General features: G+C 60.9%; 1 protein-coding gene across 1 annotated transcript; it reads right to left on the reverse strand.

The window, feature by feature from the left end:
* Positions 1-5,692: 5,692 nt before the first annotated feature.
* Positions 5,693-22,678, reverse strand: LOC138102290 (SH3 and multiple ankyrin repeat domains protein 1-like; the record flags this gene model as incomplete). The annotated part of the gene is made up of 5 exons (XM_068999997.1): positions 5,693-5,749; positions 12,294-12,363; positions 15,155-15,289; positions 19,342-19,466; positions 22,596-22,678. Coding segments are annotated over 5 exons (470 nt in total), but the record flags the coding sequence as incomplete, so codon positions are not given.
* Between the last annotated feature and the right edge of the window lie 925 nt (positions 22,679-23,603).

The raw sequence follows: 23,603 nt of genomic DNA on the forward strand, positions 1-23,603 counted from the left end.
GGATCCCCCCCACCCCCAAATATTGGGGACCCCCCCCCATCCGGAATTTGGGACCCCTCCCCCAATAATTGGGGACCCCCACCCCAAATATTGGGGACTCCCCCCAAAATCCGGAATTTGGGACCCCCCCCAATAATTTCGGATCCCCCCCACCCCCAAATATTGGGGACCCCCCCCCAATCCGGAATTTGGGACCCCTCCCCCAATAATTTCGGATCCACCCCAAAAATTTGGGATCCCCCCCACCCCCAAATATTGGGGACCCCCCCCAATCCGGAATTTGGGGACCCCTCCCCCAAAATTTGGGACCCCCACCCCCAAAATTTGGGACCCCCCTCCCCAAAATCTTAGGACCCCCCCACCCTAAATTTTAGGACCCCTCCCCCACCTCACACCACCCCAAAATCTTGGGGGACCCCCCCCGCCCTCCCCGGGAGGTCTCTGTGACCCCTCCCCGATTTGAACCCCAAATTTTGGCCTCGCCCCCCCCTAAAATTTACCCAAATTTTGCCTAATTTTTACCCAATTTTTCTCAAATTTTACCCAATTTTTCCCAAATTTTTTACCCAAATTTCACCCAATTTTCATCCAATTTTCACCCAATTTTTACCCAATTCCCTCCCAATTTTCCCCAAATTTTCACCCAAACTTTACCCAATTTTTACCCAAATTTTACCCAAATTCTCCCCCAAATTTCACCCAATTTTCACCCAAATTTTACCCAATTTTTACCCAAGTTGTACCCAAACTTTACCCATTTTTTCACCCAAATTTCACCAATTTCCCCCCAATTTTTACCCAATTCCCCCAATTTTCCCCCGAATTTTACCCAATTTTTACCCAAATTTCACCCGAATTTTACCCAAATTTCCCCCAATTTTCCCCCAAATTTCACCCAAACTTTACCCAATTTTCACCGAAGTTTTACCCAAATTCTCCCCCAAATTTCATCCAAAAATTTCACCCAATTTTCCCCCAAGGTTTTCCCAAATTTTGCCCAATTTTCACCCAAATTTTCCCCAAATTTTCCCTGAATTTCGCCCAATTTTATCCAATTTTTACCCAAATTTCACCCAATTTTCATCCAATTTTCACCCGAATTTCACCCAATTTTCCCCCAAATTTCACCCAATTTTTGACCAATTTCCTCCCAATTTTCCCCAAATTTTCACCCAAATTTTCCCCGAATTTTCACCCAAATTTTCCCCAAATTTTCCCCGAATTTCGCCCAATTTTATCCAATTTTTACCCAAATTTCACCCAAATTTTCACCCGAATTTCACCCAATTTTCCCCAAATTTCACCCAAATTTCCCCAATTTTCACCCAAATTTCACCCAATTTTGACCAATTTCCTCCCAATTTTCCCCAAATTTTCACCCAAATTTTACCCAATTTTCACACAAATTTTACCCAATTTTCACCCAAATTTTACCCAAATTTTCCCTGAATTTCACCCAATTTTATCCAATTTTTACCCAAATTTCACCCAATTTTCATCCAATTTTCACCCGAATTTCACCCAATTTTCCCCCAAATTTCACCCAAATTTCCCCCAATTTTCACCCAAATTTCACCCAATTTTTGACCAATTTCCTCCCAATTTTCCCCAAATTTTCACCCAAATTTTACCCAAATTTTCCCCGAATTTCGCCCAATTTCATCCAATTTTTACCCAAATTTCACCCAATTTTCATCCAATTTTCACCCAAATTTCCCCCAATTTTTGACCAATTTCCTCCCAATTTTCCCCAAATTTTCACCCAAATTTTACCCAATTTTCACCCAAATTTTCCCAAATTTTCCCTGAATTTCACCCAATTTTATCCAATTTTTACCCAAATTTCACCCAATTTTCCCCCAATTTTCACCCAAATTTCACCCAATTTTTGACCAATTTCCTCCCAATTTTCCCCAAATTTCACCCAAATTTTACCCAATTTTCACCCAAATTTTACCCAAATTTCCTCCAAATTTCCCCCAATTTTCCCCAAATTTTCACCCAAATTTTACCCAATTTTCACCAAATTTTCCCCAAATTTCACCCCAATTTTCATCCAATTTTCACCCAAATTTCACCCAATTTCCCCGCCAATTTCCCCCAATTTTCCCCAAATTTTCACCCAAATTTTACCCAATTTTCACCCAAATTTTCCCCAAATTTTCCCTGAATTTCACTTAATTTTATCCAATTTTTACCCAAATTTCACCCAATTTTCATCCAATTTTCACACGAATTTCACCCAATTTTTCCCCCAAATTTCACCCAAATTTCCCCCAATTTTCACCCAAATTTCACCCCAATTTTTGACCAATTTCCTCCCAATTTTCCCCAAATTTTCACCCAAATTTTCCCCGAATTTCGCCCAATTTTATCCAATTTTCACCCCAAATTTCCCCCAATTTTCCCCCAAATTTCACCCAATTTCCCCCCAATTTCCCCAAATTTTCCCCAAATTTTCCCCAAATTTCGCCCAATTTTACCCAATTTTTACCCAAATTTCCCCCAATTTTTACCCAATTTCCCCCCCAAACCCCCCACCCCGATTTTTTTTTTTGGGGTGCCCCCCCGGGGGTCGCACCTCGGGCCCGAAGAAGCCTTTGGGGGGTCGCCCCCCCTTGCCCAGGGGGGGTCCCAGGGGGTGCCCCCGGCCCCTCCCCCACGCTGATGCTCTGCTGGGCCGCGGCCAAAATCTCGTCCAGTTTATCTGGGGGGGGGGGGGATTTGGGGGGGTTGGAATTTGGGGAGGGGTCCCCAGCTCCCACCCCCACCCCCAAATCCCCCCCCCCCTCCCCAGCCAGAAAAACCCCTCCCCCCCCCAAACCCACCCCACCCCCTCCTCAGGGACCCCCACCCCCCAATAAAGATCTGTCCCCGGAGCCCCCCCCAAAAAACCCCTCGGGACCCCCCCCCAAAAAGACCCCAAAGATCCCTCGGGACCCCCCCCCAAAAAAAACCCAAAGACCCCCGGGACCCCCCCCCCCCAAAAAACCCCAAAGACCCCTCGGGACCCCCCCCAAAAATCCCCCAAAACCCCTCGGGACCCCCCCCCAAAAAGACCCAAAAAACCCTTTGGGACCCCCCCCAAAAAAAACCCAAAGACCCCTCGGGACCCCCCCCAAAAAGACCCAAAAGACCCCCCGGGACCCCCCCCCAAAAAAACCCCAAAGACCCCTCGAAAAAGACCCAAAAGACCCCTCGGGACCCCCCCCCAAAAAAAACCAAAGACCCTCAGGACCCCCCCCAAAAAGACCCAAAAGACCCCCCGGGGACCCCCCCCCAAAAAAAACCAAAGACCCCCAGGACCCCCCCCAAAAAAACGCCAAAGACCCCTCGGGACCCCCCCAAAAAAAACCCAAAAAATCCCCTCGGGACCCCCCCCAAAAAAAACCCAAAGACCCCTCGGGACCCCCCCAAAAAAAACCCAAAGACCCCTCGGGACCCCCCCCGAAAAATCCTCAAAGACCCCCGGGACCCCCCCCAAAAAAAACCCCCAAAGACCCCTCGGGACCCCCCCAAAAAAAAACCAAAAAAACCCCTCGGGATCCCCCCCAAAAAAACCCAAAGACCCCTCGGGACCCCCCCCAAAAAAAAAACCAAAAAACCCCTCGGGATCCCCCCCAAAAAAACCCAAAGACCCCCGGGACCCCCCCCCCAAAAAAAACCCCAAGACCCCTCGGGACCCCCCCCAAAAAAACCCCAAAAACACCCGAGACCCCCCCCAAAAAATCCTCAAAAACCCCTCGGGACCCCCCCCAAAAAAAACCTCAAAGACCCCCGGGACCCCCCCCCCCAAAAAGACCCCAAAAACCCCTCGGGACCCCCCCCCCCCAAAAAAAACCCAGGACCCCATCAAAGCCCCCAAAAACCCCAAAGACCCCCGGGACCCCCTCAAATGCCCCTAGGACCCCCCAAAACCCCTCCAGGAGCCCCCAAATCCCCCCCAAATCCCCTCCAGGACCCTCCAGGACCCCCCAAATCCGCCCAGGACCCCCTCAAATCCCCCAAGATCCCCCTAGGACCCCCCAAAACCCCCCCAGGACCCCCCAGATCCCCCCAGGAGCCCCCAGGACCCCCAAATCCCCCCCAAGACCCTCCAGGACCCCCCAAATCCCCCCAGGACCCCCCCCCAAATCCCCCCAAGATCCCCCCAGGACCCCCCAAAACCCCTCCAGGAGCCCCCCAAATCCCCCCGAGATCCCCCCCAGGAGCCCCCAGGACCCCCTCAAATCCCCCCAAGATCCCCCCAGGACCCCCCAGGACTCCCCCAAAGACCCCAAGACACCCCAGGACCCCCCCAAAACCCCTCCAGGACCCCCCAGGACCCTCCCAAATCCCCCCAGGACCCCCCTCAAATCCCCCCAAGACCCCCTCAAATCCCCCCTAAATCCCCCAGGAGCCCCCCAGGACACCCCAGAACCTCCCCCAGGAGCCCCAGGACCCCCCAAATCCCCCCAGGACCTCCCCAAGATCCCCCCAGGACCCCCCAAAACCCCTCCAGGAGCCCCCCAAGTCCCCCCCAGATCCCCCCAGGACCCCCCAAAACCGCCCCCAAAACCCCTCCAGGATCCCCCAAATCACCCCAGGACCCCCTCAAATCCCCCAAGATCCCCCAGGACCCCCCCAAACCCCTCCAGGACCCCCCCAGGACCCCCTCAAATGCCCCCAAAAGCCCCCCGAGGACACCCCCAAAGACCACAAGACCCCCCAGGACTCCCTAAAACCCCCTCCAGGACCCCCCAGCACCCCCTCAAATGCCCCCAAAAACCCCCCAGGACCCCCTCAAATCCCCCTCAAGATCCCCCCAGGACCCCCCAAAACCCCTCCAGGAGACCCAAGACCCCCCCCAAACCCCTCCAGAACCCCCAGGATCCCCTCAAATCCCCCCAGGACCCCCCCAAAACCCCTCCAGGAGCCCCCCAAATGCCCCCCAAAACCCCTCCAGGACCCTCCAGGACCCCCCAAATCCGCCCAGGACCCCCTCAAATCCCCCAAGATCCCCCTAGGACCCCCCCAAAACCCCCCTAGGACCCCCCCAAGTCCCCCCCAGATCCCCCCAGGACCCCAAAACCCCTCCAGGAGCCCCCCAAATCCCCCCAAATCCCCCCAGGACCCCCTCAAATCCCCCAAAATCCCCCTAGGACCCCCTAAAACCCCTCCAGGACCCCTCCAGGACCCCCCAAGATCCCCCCAGGACCCCCCAAAACCCCTCCAGGACCCCTCAAATCCCCCTCAGGTCCCCCCAGGACCCCCCAAATTCCCCCAGGGACCCCCTCAAATCCCCCAAAACCCCCCCAGGATCCCCTCAAATCCCCCCAGGACCCCCAAAACCCCTCCAGGAGCCCCCCAAATCCCCCCCCAGATCCCCCCAGGACCCCCCCAAATCCCCCCAGGACCCCCTCAAATCCCCCAAAATCCCCCTAGGACCCCCCAAAACCCCTCAGGAGCCCCCCAAATCCCCCCCAGATCCCCCCAGGACCCCCCAAGACCCCTCCAGGAGCCCCCCAAATCCCCCCCAGATCCCCCCAGGATCCCCCAAATCCCCCCAGAACCCCCCAGGACCCCCCAAATCCCCCCAGGACCCCCTCAAATCCCCCAAAATCCCCCCCAGGACCCCCTAAAACCCCTCCAGGACCCCTCCAGGACCCCTCCAGGACCCCCCAAAAGCCCCCCGAGACCCCTCCCCACTGACTGAGGGCCATCTGATAGACCGTCCTCTTCTTCTCGGTGGTCGAGGAGGGGTCGAACTCTGGGGGGAGGGGGAGGGGAGAAGATTGGGGAGGGGTCCTGGGGGGGTCCCATGGGTGGGGAGGGGGGAGGGGAGGGGGGGGGGGGATTTTGGGGGGGACTGGGGGGTCTTGGGGGTGTTTGGGGGGGATTTGGGGGGTCCGGGGGGGGATTTTGGGGAATTTTGAGGGGTCCTGGAGGTTATTGAGGGGTCCTGGGGGGATTTTGGGGCGATTTTGGAGGATCCTGGGGGAATTTGGGGTGTCCTGAGCGATTTTGGGGGGAATTTGGGGGGTTCCTGGGGGGATTTTGGGGGGTCTTGGGGGATTTTGGGGGGTCTTGGGGGGATGTTGGGGGGTCCTGGGAATTTCGAGGGGGTCTTGGGGGATTTTGGGGGACTCTGGGGGGATTTTGAGGGAATTTTGGGGGGTCCTGGAGGTGTTTGAGGGGTCCTGGGGGGATTTTGGGGCGATTTTGGGGGGTTCTGGGGATTTTGGAGGATCCTGGAGGAATGGGGGGTGTCCTGGGGGATTTTGGGGGGGATTTGGGGCATGTCTGGGAGGATTTTGGGGGGTCTTGGGGGATTTTGGGGGGCCCTGGGGGGATTTTGGGGGAATTTTGGGGGTCCTGGGGGATTTTGGGGGGTTTTGGGGGGATTTTGAGGGGATTTGGGGTGATTTTGGGGGGATTTGGGGGGGTCCTGGGGGTGTTTAGGAGTCTTGGGAGGATTTGGGGGTGATTTTGGGGGGATTTTGGGTGCTGGGGGAGGGGCGATGAGTGTGCAAGAGCCGGGGTGTGCAATGGGGTGAGCGTGCAAGGCCCGTGTGACCCTCGCACGGGTGTGCAATGGGTGTGCAAGGCCCTGGGTGGGTCCATGGGTGTGCGAGGGGTGTGCAAGGCCCCGGGGGGCTGTGCGGGGGGGGTGCGATGAGTGTGCAAGGCCCGTGCAAAGCCTTGCACGGGGGGGGTTGTGATGGGTGTGCAAGAGCCTGGGGGGGTCCAGGAGTGTGCAAGGAGCGTGCAAGGCCCGTGCAAACCTTTTAGAGGGGGTTTGATGAGTGTGCAAGGCCCGTGTGAGGCTTGCACGGGTGTGCAATGAGTGTGCAAGGCCCCGGGTGGGGTCCATGAGTGTGTGATGGGTGTGCAAGGAGTGTGCAATGAGTGTGCAAACCCTTTGGAGGGGCTTTTAATGAGCGTGCAAGGCCCCTGGGAGGCTTGCACGGGTGTGCAATGAGTGTGCAAGGCCCATGCAAGCCCTTTAGAGGGGGTTTCAATGAGTGTGCAAGGCCCCAGGGGGGTCCATGAGCGTGCAATGAGTGTGCAAGGCCCCGGGTGGGGGTTCAATGAGTGTGCAAGGCGCCTGGGACCCTTGCACGGGTGTGCAATGAGTGTGCAAGGCCTTGGGTGGGATCCATGGGTGTGAGATGAGTGTGCAAGGGGCGTGCAAGGAGTGTGCAAACCCTCCAGAGTGGCTTTCAATGAGTGTGCAAGGCCCCGGGTGGGGGTTCAATGAGTGTGCAAGGGGTGTGCAAACCCTTCAGAGGGGCTTTCAATGAGCGTGCAAGGCCCCTGTGAGGCTTGCACGGGTGTGCAATGAGTGTGCAAGGCCCTGGGTGGGATCCATGGGTGTGAGATGAGTGTGCAAGGGGCATGCAACGTGCAACGAGTGTGCAAACCCTTCAGAGGGGCTTCAATGAGTGTGCAAGGCCTTGGGTGGGGGTTCAATGAGTGTGCGATGAGTGTGCAAGGCCCGTGCCAACCCTTGCACGGGGGGGGGGGGTTGGGATGAGTGTGCAAGGCCCTGGGTGGGGTCCATGAGCGTGCAACGAGTGTGCAAGGCCCTGGGTGGGGGTTCAATGAGTGTGCAAGGTGCCTGGGACCCTTGCACAGGTGTGCAATGAGTGTGCAAGGCCTTGGGTGGGATCCATGGGTGTGAGATGAGTGTGCAACGAGTGTGCAAACCCTCCAGAGGGGGTTTGATGAGTGTGCAAGGCCCTGGGTGGGGGTTCAATGAGTGTGCAAGGGGTGTGCAAGGAGTGTGCAATGAGCGTGCAAGGCCCCTGTGAGGCTTGCACGGGTGTGCAATGAGTGTGCAAGGCCTTGGGTGGATCCATGAGTGTGTGATGAGTGTGCAAGGGGCGTGCAAGGAGTGTGCAAATCCTCCAGAAGGGTTTCAATGAGTGTGCAAGGCCCCTGGGAGGCTTGCACGGGTGTGCAATGAGTGTGCAAGGCCTTGGGTGGGACCCATGGGTGTGCAATGAGTGTGCAACGAGTGTGCAAATCCTCCAGAGGGGTTTCAATGAGTGTGCAAGGCCTTGGGTGGGGGTTCAATGAGTGTGCAAGGGGTGTGCAATGAGCGTGCAAGGCCCCTGGGAGGCTTGCACAGGTGTGCAATGAGTGTGCAAGGCCTGGGCTGGGGGTTCAATGAGTGTGAGATGAGTGTGCAACGAGTGTGCAAATCCTCCAGAGGGGTTTCAATGAGCGTGCAAGGCCCCAGGGGGGTCCGTGGGTGTGCAAGGAGTGTGCAAGGCCTTGGCTGGGGGTGCAATGAGTGTGAGATGAGTGTGCAAGGAGTGTGCAAATCCTCCGGAGGGGGTTTCAATGAGTGTGCAAGGCCCCTGGGAGGCTTGCACGGGTGTGCAATGAGTGTGCAAGGCCTGGGCTGGGGGTTCAATGAGTGTGAGATGAGTGTGCAAGGGGCGTGCAACGAGTGTGCAAACCCTCCAGAGGGGTTTCAATGAGTGTGCAAGGCCCCGGGTGGGGGTTCAATGAGTGTGCAAGGCCCCTGTGAGGCTTGCACGGGTGTGCAATGAGTGTGCAAGGCCCCGGGTGGGATCCATGGGTGTGAGATGAGTGTGCAACGAGTGTGCAAATCCTCCAGAGGGGTTTCAATGAGTGTGCAAGGCCTTGGGTGGGGGTCCATGGGTGTGAGATGAGTGTGCAAGGAGTGTGCAAATCCTCCGGGTGGGGTTTCAATGAGCGTGCAAGGCCCCGGGGGGGTCCATGGGTGTGCAAGGAGTGTGCAAGGCCTTGGCTGGGGGTTCAATGAGTGTGAGATGAGTGTGCAAGGAGTGTGCAAATCCTCCGGAGGGGGTTTCAATGAGTGTGCAAGGCCCCTGGGAGGCTTGCACGGGTGTGCAATGAGTGTGCAAGGCCTTGGGTGGGACCCATGGGTGTGCAACGAGTGTGCAAGGAGTGTGCAAACCCTCCAGAGGGGTTTGCAATGAGTGTGCAAGGCCTTGGGTGGGGGTTCAATGAGTGTGCAAGGGGTGTGCAATGAGCGTGCAAGGCCCCTGGGAGGCTTGCACGGGTGTGCAATGAGTGTGCAAGGCCTGGGCTGGGGGTTCAATGAGTGTGAGATGAGTGTGCAACGAGTGTGCAAGGAGTGTGCAAATCCTCCAGAGGGGTTTCAATGAGTGTGCAAGGGGTGTGCAAACCCTTCAGAGTGGCTTTCAATGAGCGTGCAAGGCCCCTGTGAGGCTTGCACGGGTGTGCAATGAGTGTGCAAGGCCTTGGGTGGGACCCATGGGTGTGAGATGAGTGTGCAACGAGTGTGCAAGGAGTGTGCAAACCCTCCAGAGGGGTTTCAATGAGCGTGCAAGGCCCCAGGGGGGTCCGTGGGTGTGCGATGAGTGTGCAAGGCCCCAGGTGGGGCTGCGATGAGTGTGCAATGAGTGTGCAAGGGGCGTGCAAGGGGTGTGAGCCGGGCACTCACCGCTGCGCTTCTTCCAGGGGGAGACTGGGGAGACACGAGAGGAGTTAGGGGGGGTTTTTGGGGGGGGTTGGGGGGATTTTGGGGGGATTTTGGGGGGATTTTGGGGGTTTGGGGGACTTAGGGGGGGGTTGGGGAGATTTTGGGGGGATTTGGGGGGGATTTGGGGAGAGATTTGGGGGGAATTTGGGGAAGAATTTCGGGGGATTTGGGGGATTTGGGGGAGATTTGGAGGGATTTGGGGGATTTTGGGGGATTTTGGGGGAATTTGGGGAATTTCGGGGGATTTTTGGGGGGATTTTTGGGGATTTGGGGGGGATTTGGGGGAATTTGGGGAATTTCGGGGGATTTTTGGGGGGATTTTTGGGGATTTGGGGGGATTTGGGGGACTTTGCTGGGGATTTTGAGGGGATTTGGGGCGATTGGGGGGATTTCGGGGGGATTTTGGGGATATTTGGAGGGATTTTGGGGGACTTGGGGGGATTTGGGGGAATTTGTGGAGTTTGGGAGGATTTAAGGAGATTTGGGGCAATTTGGGGTGATTTTGGGGAGATTTTGGGGGATTTTGGGGGGATTTGGGGGGATTTGGGGGGATTTGGGGGATTTTGGAGGGATTTTGGGGAGATTTTGGGATAATTTGGGGGGATTTAAGGGGATTTTGGGATAATTTCGGGGGATTTGGGGGAGATTTGGGGGAATTTGGGGGGATTTGGGGAGATTTGGGGGGAATTTGGGGGGGATTTGGGGGATTTTGGGGGGATTTTGGGGGAATTTTGGGGGAATTTGGGGAGATTTCGGGGGATTTGGGGGAGATTTTGGGGGGGATTTTGGGAGGATTTTGGGGTGTGGTGGATTTTGGGGGGATTTGGGAGGATTTTTGGGGATTTGGGGAGATTTGGGGGGATTTGGGGAGATTTTGGGGGGATTTGGGGGATTTTGGGAGAATTTTGGGGGTTTGGGGGATTTTGGGGGGATTTGGGGGGGATTTGGAAGGATTTTGGGGAATTTGGGGAGATTTTGGGGGGATTTGGGGAGATTTGGGGGGATTTGGGGGGGATTTTGGGGGGATTTTGGGGGGAATTTGGGGTGATTTAGGGGCGATTGGGGGGATAATTAGGGGGGCATTTGTGGGGATTTGGGGGATTTTGGGGGAGATTTTGGGGGGGGTTGGGGGATTTTGGGATAATTTGGGGGGATTTGGGATAATTTTGGGGGATTTTGGGGGAGATTTTGGGGGGATTTTGGGGGAATTTGGGGAATTTGGGGGGATTTGGGAGGATTTGGGGGGTTTTGGGGGACTTTGAGGCGATTTTGGGGGATTTTTGGGATAATTTGGGGCGATTTGGGGGATTTTTGGGGGGGATTTTGAGGGGATTTAGGGGCGATTTTGGGGGCAATTTTTGGGGGGATTTTGGAGAGATTTGGGGGATTTTGGGGGGATTTTGGGGGGGTCTGGAGACCCCCGGCCCCTCCCCCCGCCCCTCCCCCCCCCCGCTCACCCTTCTCCACTGCGGGGCCGCCGAGGGGGGAGGGGCGGGGAGGTCAAAGGTCAAAGGTCAAAGGTCAGCAAAGCCCCACCCCCCCTCCCCCACCCAGGGACCCCTCCCCAAAGTCCTGGGGGGACCCCTCCCCCCCCCCAACCCCTCCCCCACCCCCGCAGGGACCCCCTCAACTCCCCAAAAAAATCCCCCCCCCCCCCCCGGGACCCCCAAAACCCTCTGGGACCCCCCCCCCCCCCCAAAATTTCCCCTGGGACCCCCCGGGACCCCCCCCAAATTCACCCCGGGACCCCCCAGGACCCCTCGGGACCCCCCCCAGGAGCCTCCGGGACCCCCCCAGGACCCCCCAAATTCACCCCGGGACCCCCCGGGAACCCCCAAATTCACCCCGGGACCCCCCAAGACCCCCCCAGGACCCCCCACATTCACTCCGGGACCCCCCAGGACCCCCCAAATTCCACCCCAGGACCCCCCAGGACCCCCAAAACCCCCCCGAGACCCCACCAGGACCCCCCAAATTCCCAACCCCCCAGGACCCCCCAGACCCCCCAAATTCACCCCAGGACCCCCCAGGACCCCCGAAATTCACTCCAGGTCCCCCAACCCCCCCCAGGACCCCCCAAAACCCCCCAGAGACCCCCCCAGGACCCCCCCAAATTCACCCCGGACCCCCCCAGGACCCCCCAAATTCACCCCGGGACCCCCCCCGGGACCCCCCAAATCCCCCAGGACCCCCCCAAATTTCACCCCAGGACCCCCCCCAGGACCCCCCAGGACCCCCAAAACACCCCCGGGACCCCCCCATGACCCCCCCAAATCCCCCCCAGGACCCCCCAGGACCCCTCGGGACCCCCAAATTCACCCCGGGACCCCGCAGGACCCCCCCGGGACCCCCCAAATCCCCCCCAGGACCCCCAAAACACCCCCGGGACCCCCCCAGGACCCCCCAAATTCACCCCAGGACCCCCCAGGACCCCCCCAAATTTACCCCAGGACCCCCCAACCCCCCACCCGGGACCCCCCCAGGACCCCTCGGGACCCCCCAAATTCACCCCGGGACCCCCCACATTCACCGCGGGACCCCCCAGGACCCCCCAAATTCACCCCAGGACCCCTCGGGACCCCCCCAGGACCCCTCGGGACCCCCCCAAATTCACCCCAGGACCCCCCCCGGATCCCCCAAATTCACTCCGGGACCCCCCAGGACCCCCCCAAATTCACCCCAGGACCCCCCAAATCCCCCCCAGGACCCCCAAAACACCCCGGGACCCCCCCCAGGACCCCCCAAATTCACCCCAGGACCCCCCAGGACCCCCCAAATCCCCCCCAGGACCCCCCCCGGGACCCCCCCTCACCCATCTCCTCCAGCTCTGACGTCATGGACTTGGAGCGCAGGGAGATGGCGGGGGCGGGGAGGCGCCGCGGCTGGGGGGGGGCGGCTGGGGGGGCACGGGGGGGTCAGAGACCCCCGGAGACCCCTCCCCAAATTACCTGAGAGACCCCCCCCCAAATTACCTGAGACCCCTCCTCAAATTACCTGAGAGACCCCCCCCAAATTACCTGAGAGACCCCCCCAGTTACCTGAGACCCCTCCCCATTTACCTGAGACCCCCCCAAATTATCTGAGAGACCCCTCCTCAAATTACCTGAGAGACCCCCCCCAAATTACCTGAGAGACCCCAGTTACCTGAGAGACCCCTCCCAATTTACCTGAGACCCCTCCCCAAATTACCTGAGAGACCCCTCCCAAATTACCTGAGAGACCCCCAGTTACCTGAGACCCCTCCCCAAATTACCTGAGAGACCCCTCCCAAATTACCTGAGAGACCCCCCCAGTTACCTGAGACCCCTCCCCAATTTACCTGAGACCCCCCAAATTATCTGAGAGACCCCTCCTCAAATTACCTGAGAGACCCCAGTTACCTGAGAGACCCCTCCCAATTTACCTGAGACCCCTCCCCAAATTATCTGAGAGACCCCTCCCCAAATTACCTGAGAGACCCCTCCCAAATTACCTGAGAGACCCCCAGTTACCTGAGACCCCTCCCCAAATTACCTGAGAGACCCCAGTTACCTGAGACCCCTCCCCAAATTACCTGAGACCCACCAAATTACCTGAGAGACCCCTCCCAAATTACCTGAGAGACCCTAGTTACCTGAGACCCCTCCCCAAATTACCTGAGACCCACCAAATTACCTGAGAGACCCCTCCCCAAATTACCTGAGAGACCCCCCATGTACCTGAGACCCCTCCCCAATTTACCTGAGACCCCCCCATGTACCTGAGAGACCCCCAGTTACCTGAGAGACCCCCCCATGTACCTGAGACCCCTCCCCAAATTACCTGAGAGACCCCTCCCAAATTACCTGAGAGACCCCCCCAGTTACCTGAGACCCCTCCCCAAATTACCTGAGAGACCCCAGTTACCTGAGACCCCTCCCCAAATTACCTGAGACCCACCAAATTACCTGAGAGACCCCTCCCCAAATTACCTGAGAGACCCCCCATGTACCTGAGACCCCTCCCCAAATTACCTGAGAGACCCCCCAAATTTACCTGAGAGACCCCTCCCAAATTACCTGAGAGACCCCTCCAGTTACCTGAGACCCCTCCCCATGTACCTGAGACCCTCCCCATTTATCTGAGACCCCTCCCCAATTTACCTGAGACCCCCCCATGTACCTGAGAGACCCCCAGTTACCTGAGAGACCCCCCCATGTACCTGAGACCCCTCCCCATTTACCTGAGAGACCCCTCCCCAAATTACCTGAGAGACCCCAGTTACCTGAGACCCCTCCCCAATTTACCTGAGAGACCCCCAGTTACCTGAGAGACCCCCCCCAAATTACCTGAGAGACCCCCCATGTACTGAGACCCCTCCCTATTTACCTGAGAGACCCTCCCCAAATTACCTGAGAGACCCCAGTTACCTGAGACCCCTCCCCAAATTACCTGAGACCCCTCCCCAAATTACCTGAGACCCCTCCCCAATTTACCTGAGAGACCCCCCCAATTACCTGAGAGACCCCCTCAGTGACCTGAGACCCCTCCCCATTTACCTGAGCCCCCTCCCCATTTACCAGGACCCCTCCCCATGTACCTGAGACCCCTCCCCACTTACCTGAGACCCCTCCCCACACACCTGAGACCCTCCCCAAGGCCTCCAGGACCCCTCCCCATTTACCTAAAACCCCTCCCCACTTACCTGAGCCCCCTCCCCACTTACCTGAGACCCCTTCCCACATATCTGAGACCCCTCCCCATTTACCTGAGACCCCCCTCCCCATTTACCTGAGACCCCTCCCCACACACTGGAGACCCTCCCCAAGGCCTCCAGGCCCCCTCCCCATTTACCTGAGACCCCTCCCCATTTACCTGAGACCGCTCCCCAGTCACCTGAGATGTCCCCCAGGTGTCCAGGCCCCCTCCCCCTTTACCCGAGACCCCTCCCCATGTGTCTGAGACCCTCCCCATTTACCAGGACCCCTCCCCATTTACCTGAGACCCCTTCCCATTTACCTGAGACCCCTCCCCCAGGTGTCCAGGCCCCCTCCCCATTTACCTGAGCCCCCTCCCCATTTACCTGAGACCCCTCCCCATGTGTCTGAGACCCTCCCCATTTACCTGAGACCCCTTCCCACATACCTGAGACCCCTCCCAGTTACCTGAGACCCCTCCCCATTTACCTGAGACCCTCCCCCAGGTGTCCAGGCCCCCTCCCCATTTACCAGGACCCCTCCCCACACACCTGAGACCCTCCCCAAGGCCTTCAGGCCCCCTCCCCATTTACCTGAGACCCCTCCCCATTTACCTGAGACCCCTCCCCACACACCTGAGACCCTCCCCAAGGCCTCCAGGACCCCTCCCCATTTACCTAAAACCCCTCCCCACTTACCTGAGCCCCCTCCCCATTTACCTGAGCCCCCCTCCCCAGTTACCTGAGCCCCCCTCCCCACATACCTGAGACCCCTCCCCATATACCTGAGACCCTCCCCATCTACCAGGACCCCTCCCCATTTACCTGAGACCCCTCCCCACACACCTGAGACCCTCCCCAAGGCCTCCAGGCCCCCTCCCCACTTACCTGAGCCCCCTCCCCATTTACCTGAGCCCCCTCCCAGTTACCTGAGCCCCCTCCCAGTTCCCTGAGCCCCCTCCCCAGTTGCCCAGGAGCCCCGGGCAGGTGCAGGGGAGCCCCCCCGCCCCCCCCCTCACCCCTGCGCCGGGGTCCTCGGGGGGCTCCGGGTGCCGCGTCACCATCACCACCTTGAGCACGAGGCTGTTCCCGCCCTGGCGGATCATGTTCACCACCTGCCGGTGGCCCACCTTGACCACGTTCTGCCCGTTCACCTGCCCGGGTGAGACACAGGGGTGTGCCCAGGTGTGTGCCCAGGTGTGCCCAGGTGTGTGCCCAGGGGAGCCCCAGGTGTGCCCAGATGTCCCCAGGCATCCCCAAGTGTTTCCCAGGTGTCTCCAGGTGTGCCCCAGGTGTGTGCCCCAGGTGTGCCCAGGTGTGCGCAGGTGTGCCCAGGTGTGCCCACTTGTGTGACCAGGGGAGCCCCAGGTATGCCCCAGGTGTGCCCAGGTGTGCACCCAGGTGTGTCCCAGGTGTGCCCAGGTGTGCCCAGGGGAGCCCCAGGTGTGCACCCAGGTGTGTCCCAGGTGTGCCCAGATGTCCCCAGGCATCCCCAAGTGTTCCCAGGTGTCTCCAGGTGTGCCCCAGGTGTGCTCAGGTGTGTGCCAAGTGTGCCCAGATGTCCCCAGGTGAGCCCCAGGTGTTCCCAAGTGCTCCCAGCTGTGCCAGATGTCCCCAGGCATCCCCAAGTGTTCCCAGGTGTCTCCAGGTGTGCCCCAGGTGTGTGCCCCAGGTGTGCCAGGTGTGCGCAGGTGTGCCCAGGTGTGCCCAGGTGTGCGCAGGTGTGCCCAGGTGTGCCCAAGCGTTCCCAGGTGTGTCCCAGGTGTGCCCAAGTGTGTCCCAAGTGTTCCCAGGTGTGCCCAGGTGTGTGACCAGGTGAGCCCCAGGTATGCCCCAGGTGTGCCCAGCTGTGCCCAGGTGTGTGCCCAGGTGTGCCCCAGGTGAGCCCAGGTATGCCCAAGTGTTCCCAGGTGTGTCCCAGGTGTGCCCAGGTGTGTGCCAAGTGTGCCCAGATGTCCCCAGGTGTGTCCCAGGTGTTCCCAGTGTTCCCAAGTGTTCCCAGGTGTGCCCAGCTGTGCCCAGGTGTGCCCAGGTGCGACACAGGTGTGTGACACAAGGACACAGGACAGGGCCGTGTTCACCACCTGCCGGTGGCCCCACCTTGACCACGTTCTGCCCGTTCACCTGCCCCGGTGAGACACAGGTGTGTGCCCAGGTGTGTGCCCAGGTGTGCCCAGGTGTGTGCCCAGGTGAGCCCCAGGTGTGCCCAAGTGTGTCCAGGTGAGCCCCAGGTGTGCCCAAGTGTTCCCAGGTCTGTCCAGGTGTGTCCAGGTGTGTGCCCAGGTGAGCCCCAGGTGTGCCCAGGTGTGTCCAGGTGAGCCCCAGGTGTGCCCAAGTGCTCCAGCTGTGCCCAGATGTCCCCAGGCATCCCCAAGTGTTCCCAGGTGTGTCCCAGGTATGCCCAGGTGTGTGACCAGGTGAGCCCAGGTGTGTGCCCAGGCGTCTCCAGGTGTGTCCCAGGTGTGCCCAAGTGCTCCCAGGTGTGCCCAGATGTCCCCAAGGCATCCCCAAGTGTGCCCAGGTGTGCCCCAGGTGTGTGCCCCAGGTGTGCTCAGGTGTGTGCCAAGTGTGCCCAGATGTCCCCAGGTGTGCCCAGGTGAGCCCAGGTGTGCCCAGGTGTGTGCCCAGGTGTGCCCAAGTGTGTCCCCAGGCATCCCCAAGTGTTCCCAGGTGAGCCCAGGTGTGTGCCCAGTGTGCCCAGCTGTGCCCAGGTGTGCACCCAGGTGTGTGCCCAGGTGTGCCCAGGTGTGCCACAGGTGTGTGACACAAGGACACAGGACAGGGCTGTGTTCACCACCTGCCGGTGGCCCCACCTTGACCACGTTCTGCCCGTTCACCTGCCCAGGTGAGATACACACAGGTGTGTGCCAGGTGTGCCCAGGTGTGCCCAGGTGTGCGCCCAGGTGTGCCCACTTGTGTGACCAGGGGAGCCCCAGGTGTGCCCAAGTGTTCCCAGCTGTGCCCAGATGTCCCCAAGGCATCCCCAAGTGTTCCCAGGTGTGCCCAGGTGTGTGCCCAGGTGAGCCCCAGGTATGCCCCAGGTGTGCCCAGGTATGCCCCAGGTGTGCCCAGGTGTGCCCAGGTGTGCCCAGGTGTGCCAGGTGTGTGACCAGGGGAGCCCCAGGTGTGCCCAGGTGTGCCCAGGCATCCCCAAGTGTTCCCAGGTGTGTCCCAGGTGTGTGACCAGGTGAGCCCAGGTGTGTGCCCAGGTGTGCCCAAGTGTTCCCAGGTGTGCCCAGCTGTGCCCAGGTGTGCCCAGGTGTGCCCAGGTGTGACACAGGTGTGTGACACAAGGACACAGGACAGGGCCGTGTTCACCACCTGCCGGTGGCCGCACCTTGACCACGTTCTGCCCGTTCACCTGCCCAGGTGAGACACACACAGGTGTGCCCAGGTGTGCCCAGGGGAGCCCCAGGTGTGTCCCAGGTGTGTCCAGGTGAGCCCCAGGTGTGCCCAAGTGTTCCCAGGTCTGCCCAGGTGTGTGCCCAGGTGAGCCCCAGGTGTGTCCCAGGTGTGCCCAGGTGTGCACCCAGGTGTGTCCCAGGTGTGCCCAGGTGTGCCCAGGGGAGCCCCAGGTGTGCCCAAGTGTTCCCAGGTGTGTGCCAAGTGTTCCCAGGTGTGCCCAGGTGTGTCCCAGGTGTGCCCAGGTGTGTGCCAAGTGTGCCCAGATGTCCCCAGGTGTGTCCCAGGTGTTCCCAAGTGCTCCCAGGTGTCCCCAGGTGTGCCCAGGTGTGTGTCCAGGTGTGCCCACTTGTGTGACCAGGGGAGCCCCAGGTGTGCCCAAGTGTGCCCAGGTGTGCCCAGGTGTGCGCCCAGGTGTGCCCAGATGTCCCCAGGTGTGTGCCCAGGTGTTTCCCAAGTGCTCCCAGGTGTGCCCAGCTGTGCCCAGGTGTCCCCAGGTGTGCCCAGGTGTTCCCAGGCATCCCCAGGTGTGTGCCCAGGTGTGCCCAGGCATCTCCAGGTGTGCCCAGGTGCCCGGCTGTGCCCAGGTGTGTCCCAAGTGTCCCCAGGTGTGCCCCAGGTGCCCCCAGGTGGCCCCATGTACGCCCCAGGTGTGTGGCCAGCTGTGCCCAGCTGTGGCCAGGTGTGTGCCCAGGTGTGTGCCCAGGTGTGCCCCAATTGTTCCCAGGTGTTCCAAGTGTTCCCAGATGTGCCCAGGTGTGCCCAGGTGTGTCCCAAATGTTCCCAGGTGTGCCCAGGTGTGCCCCACGTAGGTTCCCAGGCAGCCCCCAGTGCTCCCAGGTGTGCCCAGCTGTGGTCCAGGTGTGCCCAGGTGTGCCCAGGTGAGCCCCAGTTGTGCCCAGCTGTGCCCAGGTGTGCCCAGGTGTGTGCCCAGCTGTGCCCAGGTGTGTGCCCAGGTGTGCCCAGGTGTGTCCCAGGTGTGTCCCAAATGTTCCCAGGTGTTCCCAAGTGTGCCCAGGTGTTCCCAGGTGTGTGCCCAGCTGTGCCCAGGTGTGCCCAGGTGTGTGCCCAGCCGTGCCCAGGTGTGTGCCCAGGTGTGCCCCAATTGTTCCCAGGTGTTCCCAAGTGTTCCCAGATGTGCCCAGGTGTGCCCAGGTGTGCCCAGGTGTGCCCAGCTGTTCCCAGGTGTGCCCAGGTGTGTCCCAAATGTTCCCAGGTGTGCCCAGGTGTGCCCCAGGTGTGTTCCCAGGCAGCCCCCGGTGCTCCCAGGTGTGCCCAGCTGTGGTCCAGGTGTGCCCAGGTATGTCCCAAGGGTTCCCAGGTGTTCCCAAGTGTGCCCAGGTGTGCCCCAGGTGTGCCCAGGTGTGTGCCAAATGTTCCCAGGTGTTCCCAAGTGTGCCCAGGTGTTCCCAGGTGTGAGCCAGCTGTTCCCAGGTGTGCCCAGCTGTGCCCAGGTGTCCCCAGTTGTGCCCAGGTGTGTGCCCAGCCGTGCCCAGGTGTGTGCCCAGGTGTGTGCCCAGGTGTGTGCCCAGCGGTGCCCAGCCGTGCCCAGGTGTGTGCCCAGGTGTGTGCCCAGCCGTGCCCAGGTGTGTGCCCAGGTGTGAGCCCAGCTGTGCCCAGCCGTGCCCAGGTGTGTGCCCAGGTGTGTGCCCAGGTGTGTGCCCAGCCGTGCCCAGGTGTGTGCCCAGGTGTGCCCAGGTGTGTGCCCAGCCGTGCCCAGGTGTGCCCAGGTGTGTGCCCAGCCGTGCCCAGGTGTGTGCCCAGGTGTGCCCAGGTGTGTGCCCAGCCGTGGGCGTGGCCTCACCTCGATCAGGAAGTCGCCCATGCGCAGCCCCGCCCTCCAGGCCACGCCCCCTTCATCCACCGACTCCAGGTACTGCAGCGCCGGGAACGCCGGGGTGGGGGTGAACTCCTCGATGGGGGTCTGCGCTGTGGGGGGGGGGGCACCACTGGACCCCCCTCCCCCAAAAAAATCCCCAAATCCCCCAAAAAAATCCCCAAAAAATCCCGCCCGAAAAAACCCCATCTTAAGGGGACACCCCAAATCCACCCAAAACGCCCCAAAACGGAGGGGGGAGGGGGGGGGTGAATTCCTCCATGGGGGTCTGCGTTCTGGGGGGGGGTCACTACTGGGACCCCTCCCCAAAAAAATCCCCCAAAAAAACCCAAAAAAACCCAAAATTCTCCCAAAAATCCCCAAAATTCCCCCAAAAATCCCGCCGGAAAACCCCATCCTAAGGGGACACCCCAAATCCACCCAAAACGCCCCAAAACGGAGGGGGGAGGGGGGGGGTGAATTCCTCCATGGGGGTCTGCATTCTGGGGGGGGGTCACTACTGGGACCCCTCCCCAAAAAAAATCCCCCAAAAAACCCAAAATTCCCCCGAAAAATCCCCAAAATTCCCCCAAAAATCCCTCCCAAAAACCCCATCCTAAGGGGACACCCCAAATCCACCCAAAACGCCCCAAAATGGAAGGGGGAGGGGGGGTGAATTCCTCCATGGGGGTCTGCGTTCTGGGGGGGGGTCACCACTGGGACCCCTCCCCAAAAAAATCCCCCAAAAAACCCAAAAAAATCCCCAAAATTCCCCCAAAATCCAGCCCAAAAACCCCATCCTAAGGGGACACCCCAAATCCACCCAAAACGCCCCAAAATGGAAGGGGGAGGGGGGGTGAATTCCTCCATGGGGGTCTGCGTTCGGGGGGGGGGGGGGTCACTACTGGGACCCCTCCCCAAAAAATCCCCCCAAAAACCCCAAAATTCCCCCAAAAATCCCCAAAATTCCCCCAAAAATCCCGCCCGAAAACCCCATCCTAAGGGGACACCCCAAATCCACCCAAAACGCCCCAAAACGGAGGGGGGAGGGGGGGTGAATTCCTCCATGGGGGTCTGCGTTCTGGGGGGGGGTCACTACTGGGACCCCTCCCCAAAAAAATCCCAAATCCCCAAAAAAATCCCCCAAATTCCCCCGAAAATCCCCCCAAAAATCCCCAAAATTCCCCCCAGACACCCCCAGGACCCCCCCAATCCCCCCTCAGGACCCCCCAGGACCCCCCAGAACCCCCCCCAGACACCCCCAGGACCCCCTGAGGCCCCCCCGGATCCCCCTCAGACCCCCCCAGATACCCCCAGGACCCCCTGGGACCCCTCAGATCCCCCCAAATCCCCCCAGATCCCCCCAGGACCCCCCAGAGACCCCCCCAGACCCCCTGAATCCCCCCCAGACAGCCCCAGGGACCCCTGAGACCCCCCCCAAACCCCCCCAAACCTCCCCCAAAGGAACCTGTGGGAGCAACCAGGGACCCTCCAGCCCCCCCCAGACCCCCTGAGACACCCCAGGACCCCCCAGGACCCCCCAATTCGCCCCCAGGACCCCCTGAGACCCCCCCCCAAACCCCCCCAAACCTCCCCAAAGGAACCTGTGGGAGCAACCAGGGACCCTCCAGCCCCCCAGGACCCCCTGATACCCCCCAAGGACCCCCGAGGACCCCCCAATTCACCTCCAGGACCCCTCTGGAGCCCCCCCAGGACCCTCCAGCCCCCCCAGGACCCCCTGAGACCCCCCCAGGACCCCCCAGGACCCCCCAAATCCCCCCAGGACCCCCCAGGACCCCCTGAGACACCCCAGGACCCCCCAGGACCCCCCAATTCGCCTCCAGGACCCCCCAGACAGCCCCAGGACCCCCTGAGACCCCCCCCCCAAACCTCCCCCCAAAGGAACCTGTGGGAGCAACCAGGGACCCTCCAGCCCCCCCAGGACCCCCTGAGACCCCCCCAGGACCCCCCTAGAACCCCCCAAATCCCCCCAGATACCCCCAGGACCCCCCAGACACCCCCAGACACTCCCAGGACCCCCCAGACACCCCCAGACACTCCCAGGACCCCCCAGACACCCCCAGAACCCCCTGAGACCCCCCCAAACCTCCCCCAAAGGAACCTGTGGGAACAACCAGGGACCCTCCAGCCCCCCCCGGACCCCCTGAGACCCCCCCAGGACCCCCCTGGACCCCCCAATTCGCCCCCAGGACCCCCCTGGACCCCCCCAGGACCCCCCAGACCCCCCCAGACACTCCCAGGACCCCCCAGACACCCCCAGGACCCCCTGAGACCCCCCCAAACCTCCCCCAAAGGAACCTGTGGGAACAACCAGGGACCCTCCAGCCCCCCCAGGACCCCCTGAGACCCCCCAGGACCCCCCTAGAACCCCCCAAATCCCCCCAGATACCCCCAGGACCCCCCAGACACCCCCAGAACCCCCTGAGACCCCCCCAAACCTCCCCCAAAGGAACCTGTGGGAACAACCAGGGACCCTCCAGCCCCCCCAGGACCCCTGAGACCCCCCAAGGACCCCCGAGGACCCCCCAATTCACCTCCAGGACCCCTCTGGGACCCCCCAGAACCCCCTGAGAGCCCCCAGACAGCCCCAGGACCCCCTGAGACCCCCCCAGGACCCCCCAATTCGCCCACAGGACCCCCCAGGATCCCCCAAGACCCCCCAGACACCCCCAGGACCCCCTGAGACCCCCCAAACCTCCCCCAAAGGAACCTGTGGGAACAACCAGGGACCCCCTGAGACCCCCCAGGACCCCCTGAGACCCCCCCCAGGACCCCCCAGGACCCCCCAATTCACCTCCAGGACCCCCTGAGACCCCCCCAGGACCCCCCAGGACCCCCCCCAGACACCCCCAAGTCCCCCCAGACACCCCCAGGACCCCCTGAGACCCCCCCAAACCCTCCCAAACCTCCCCCAAAGGAACCCGTGGGAGCAACCCGGGACCCTCCAGCCCCCCCAGGACCCACTGAGACCCCCCCAGGACCCCCCTGGACCCCCCAATTCACCTCCAGGACCCCCAGGATCCCCTAAGACCCCCCAGACACCCCCAGGACCCCCTGAGAACCCCCCCAAACCCTCCCAAACCTCCCCCAAAGGAACCTGTGGGAGCAACCAGGGACCCTCCAGCCCCCCCAGGACCCCCTGAGACCCCCCCAGGACCCCTCAGGACCCCCCAATTCACCTCCAGGACCCCTCTGGGACCCCCCAGGACCCCCCCCCTCACCCTTGGCCCCGCGCAGGACGAAGCCGAAGCCTTCGCTGTCCTTCTTCTGCAGCAGCACCGTCTTCTCCTTGATGATGTAATCGCTGGGGGGACATCGGGGGCATTGGGGGGCATTGGGGGGGCATTGGGGGGGACATCGGGGGGCATTGGGGGGACATTGGGGGGACATTGGGGGGGATTGGGGGGTATTGGGGGGCATTGGGGGGGCATTGGGGGGGGCATTGGGGGGACATTGGGGGGGATTGGGGGGACATTGGGGGGGATTAGGGGGGCATTGGGGGGCATTGGGGGGCATTGGGGGGGATTGGGGGACATTGGGGGGAGATTGGGGGAGATTGGGGGGGACATTGGGGGGACATTGGGGGGGACATTGGGGGGGATTGGGGGGACATTGGGGGACATTGGGGGGACATTGGGGGGACATTGGGGGACATTGGGGGGACATTGGGGGGGACATTGGGGGGGACATTGGGGGGAGATTGGGGGGGACATTGGGGGGACATTGGGGGGGACATTGGGGGGGACATTGGGGGACATTGGGGGGACATTGGGGGGGACATTGGGGGGGACATTGGGGGGCATTGGGGGACATTGGGGGGACATTGGGGGACATTGGGGGGGATTGGGGGGGACATCGGGGGGGCATTGGGGGGCATTGGGGACATTGGGGGACATTGGGGGACATTGGGGGACATTGGGGGGGGCATTGGGGGGACATTGGGGGGACATTGGGGGGGACATTGGGGGGACATTGGGGGGACATTGGGGGGAGATTGGGGGGACATTGGGGGGCATTGGGGGGGACATTGGGGGGGGACATTGGGGGGCATTGGGGGGCATTGGGGGGGACATTGGGGACATTGGGGGGACATTGGGGACATTGGGGGGGACATTGGGGGGGACATTGGGGGAGATTGGGGGGCATTGGGGGGGCATTGGGGGGAGATTGGGGGGACATTGGGGGGGACATTGGGGGACATTGGGGGACATTGGGGGGGGACATTGGGG

The sequence above is a fragment of the Aphelocoma coerulescens genome, unplaced genomic scaffold, assembly GCF_041296385.1.
Source record: "Aphelocoma coerulescens isolate FSJ_1873_10779 unplaced genomic scaffold, UR_Acoe_1.0 HiC_scaffold_675, whole genome shotgun sequence".
Taxonomy (NCBI): Eukaryota; Metazoa; Chordata; class Aves; order Passeriformes; family Corvidae; genus Aphelocoma; species Aphelocoma coerulescens.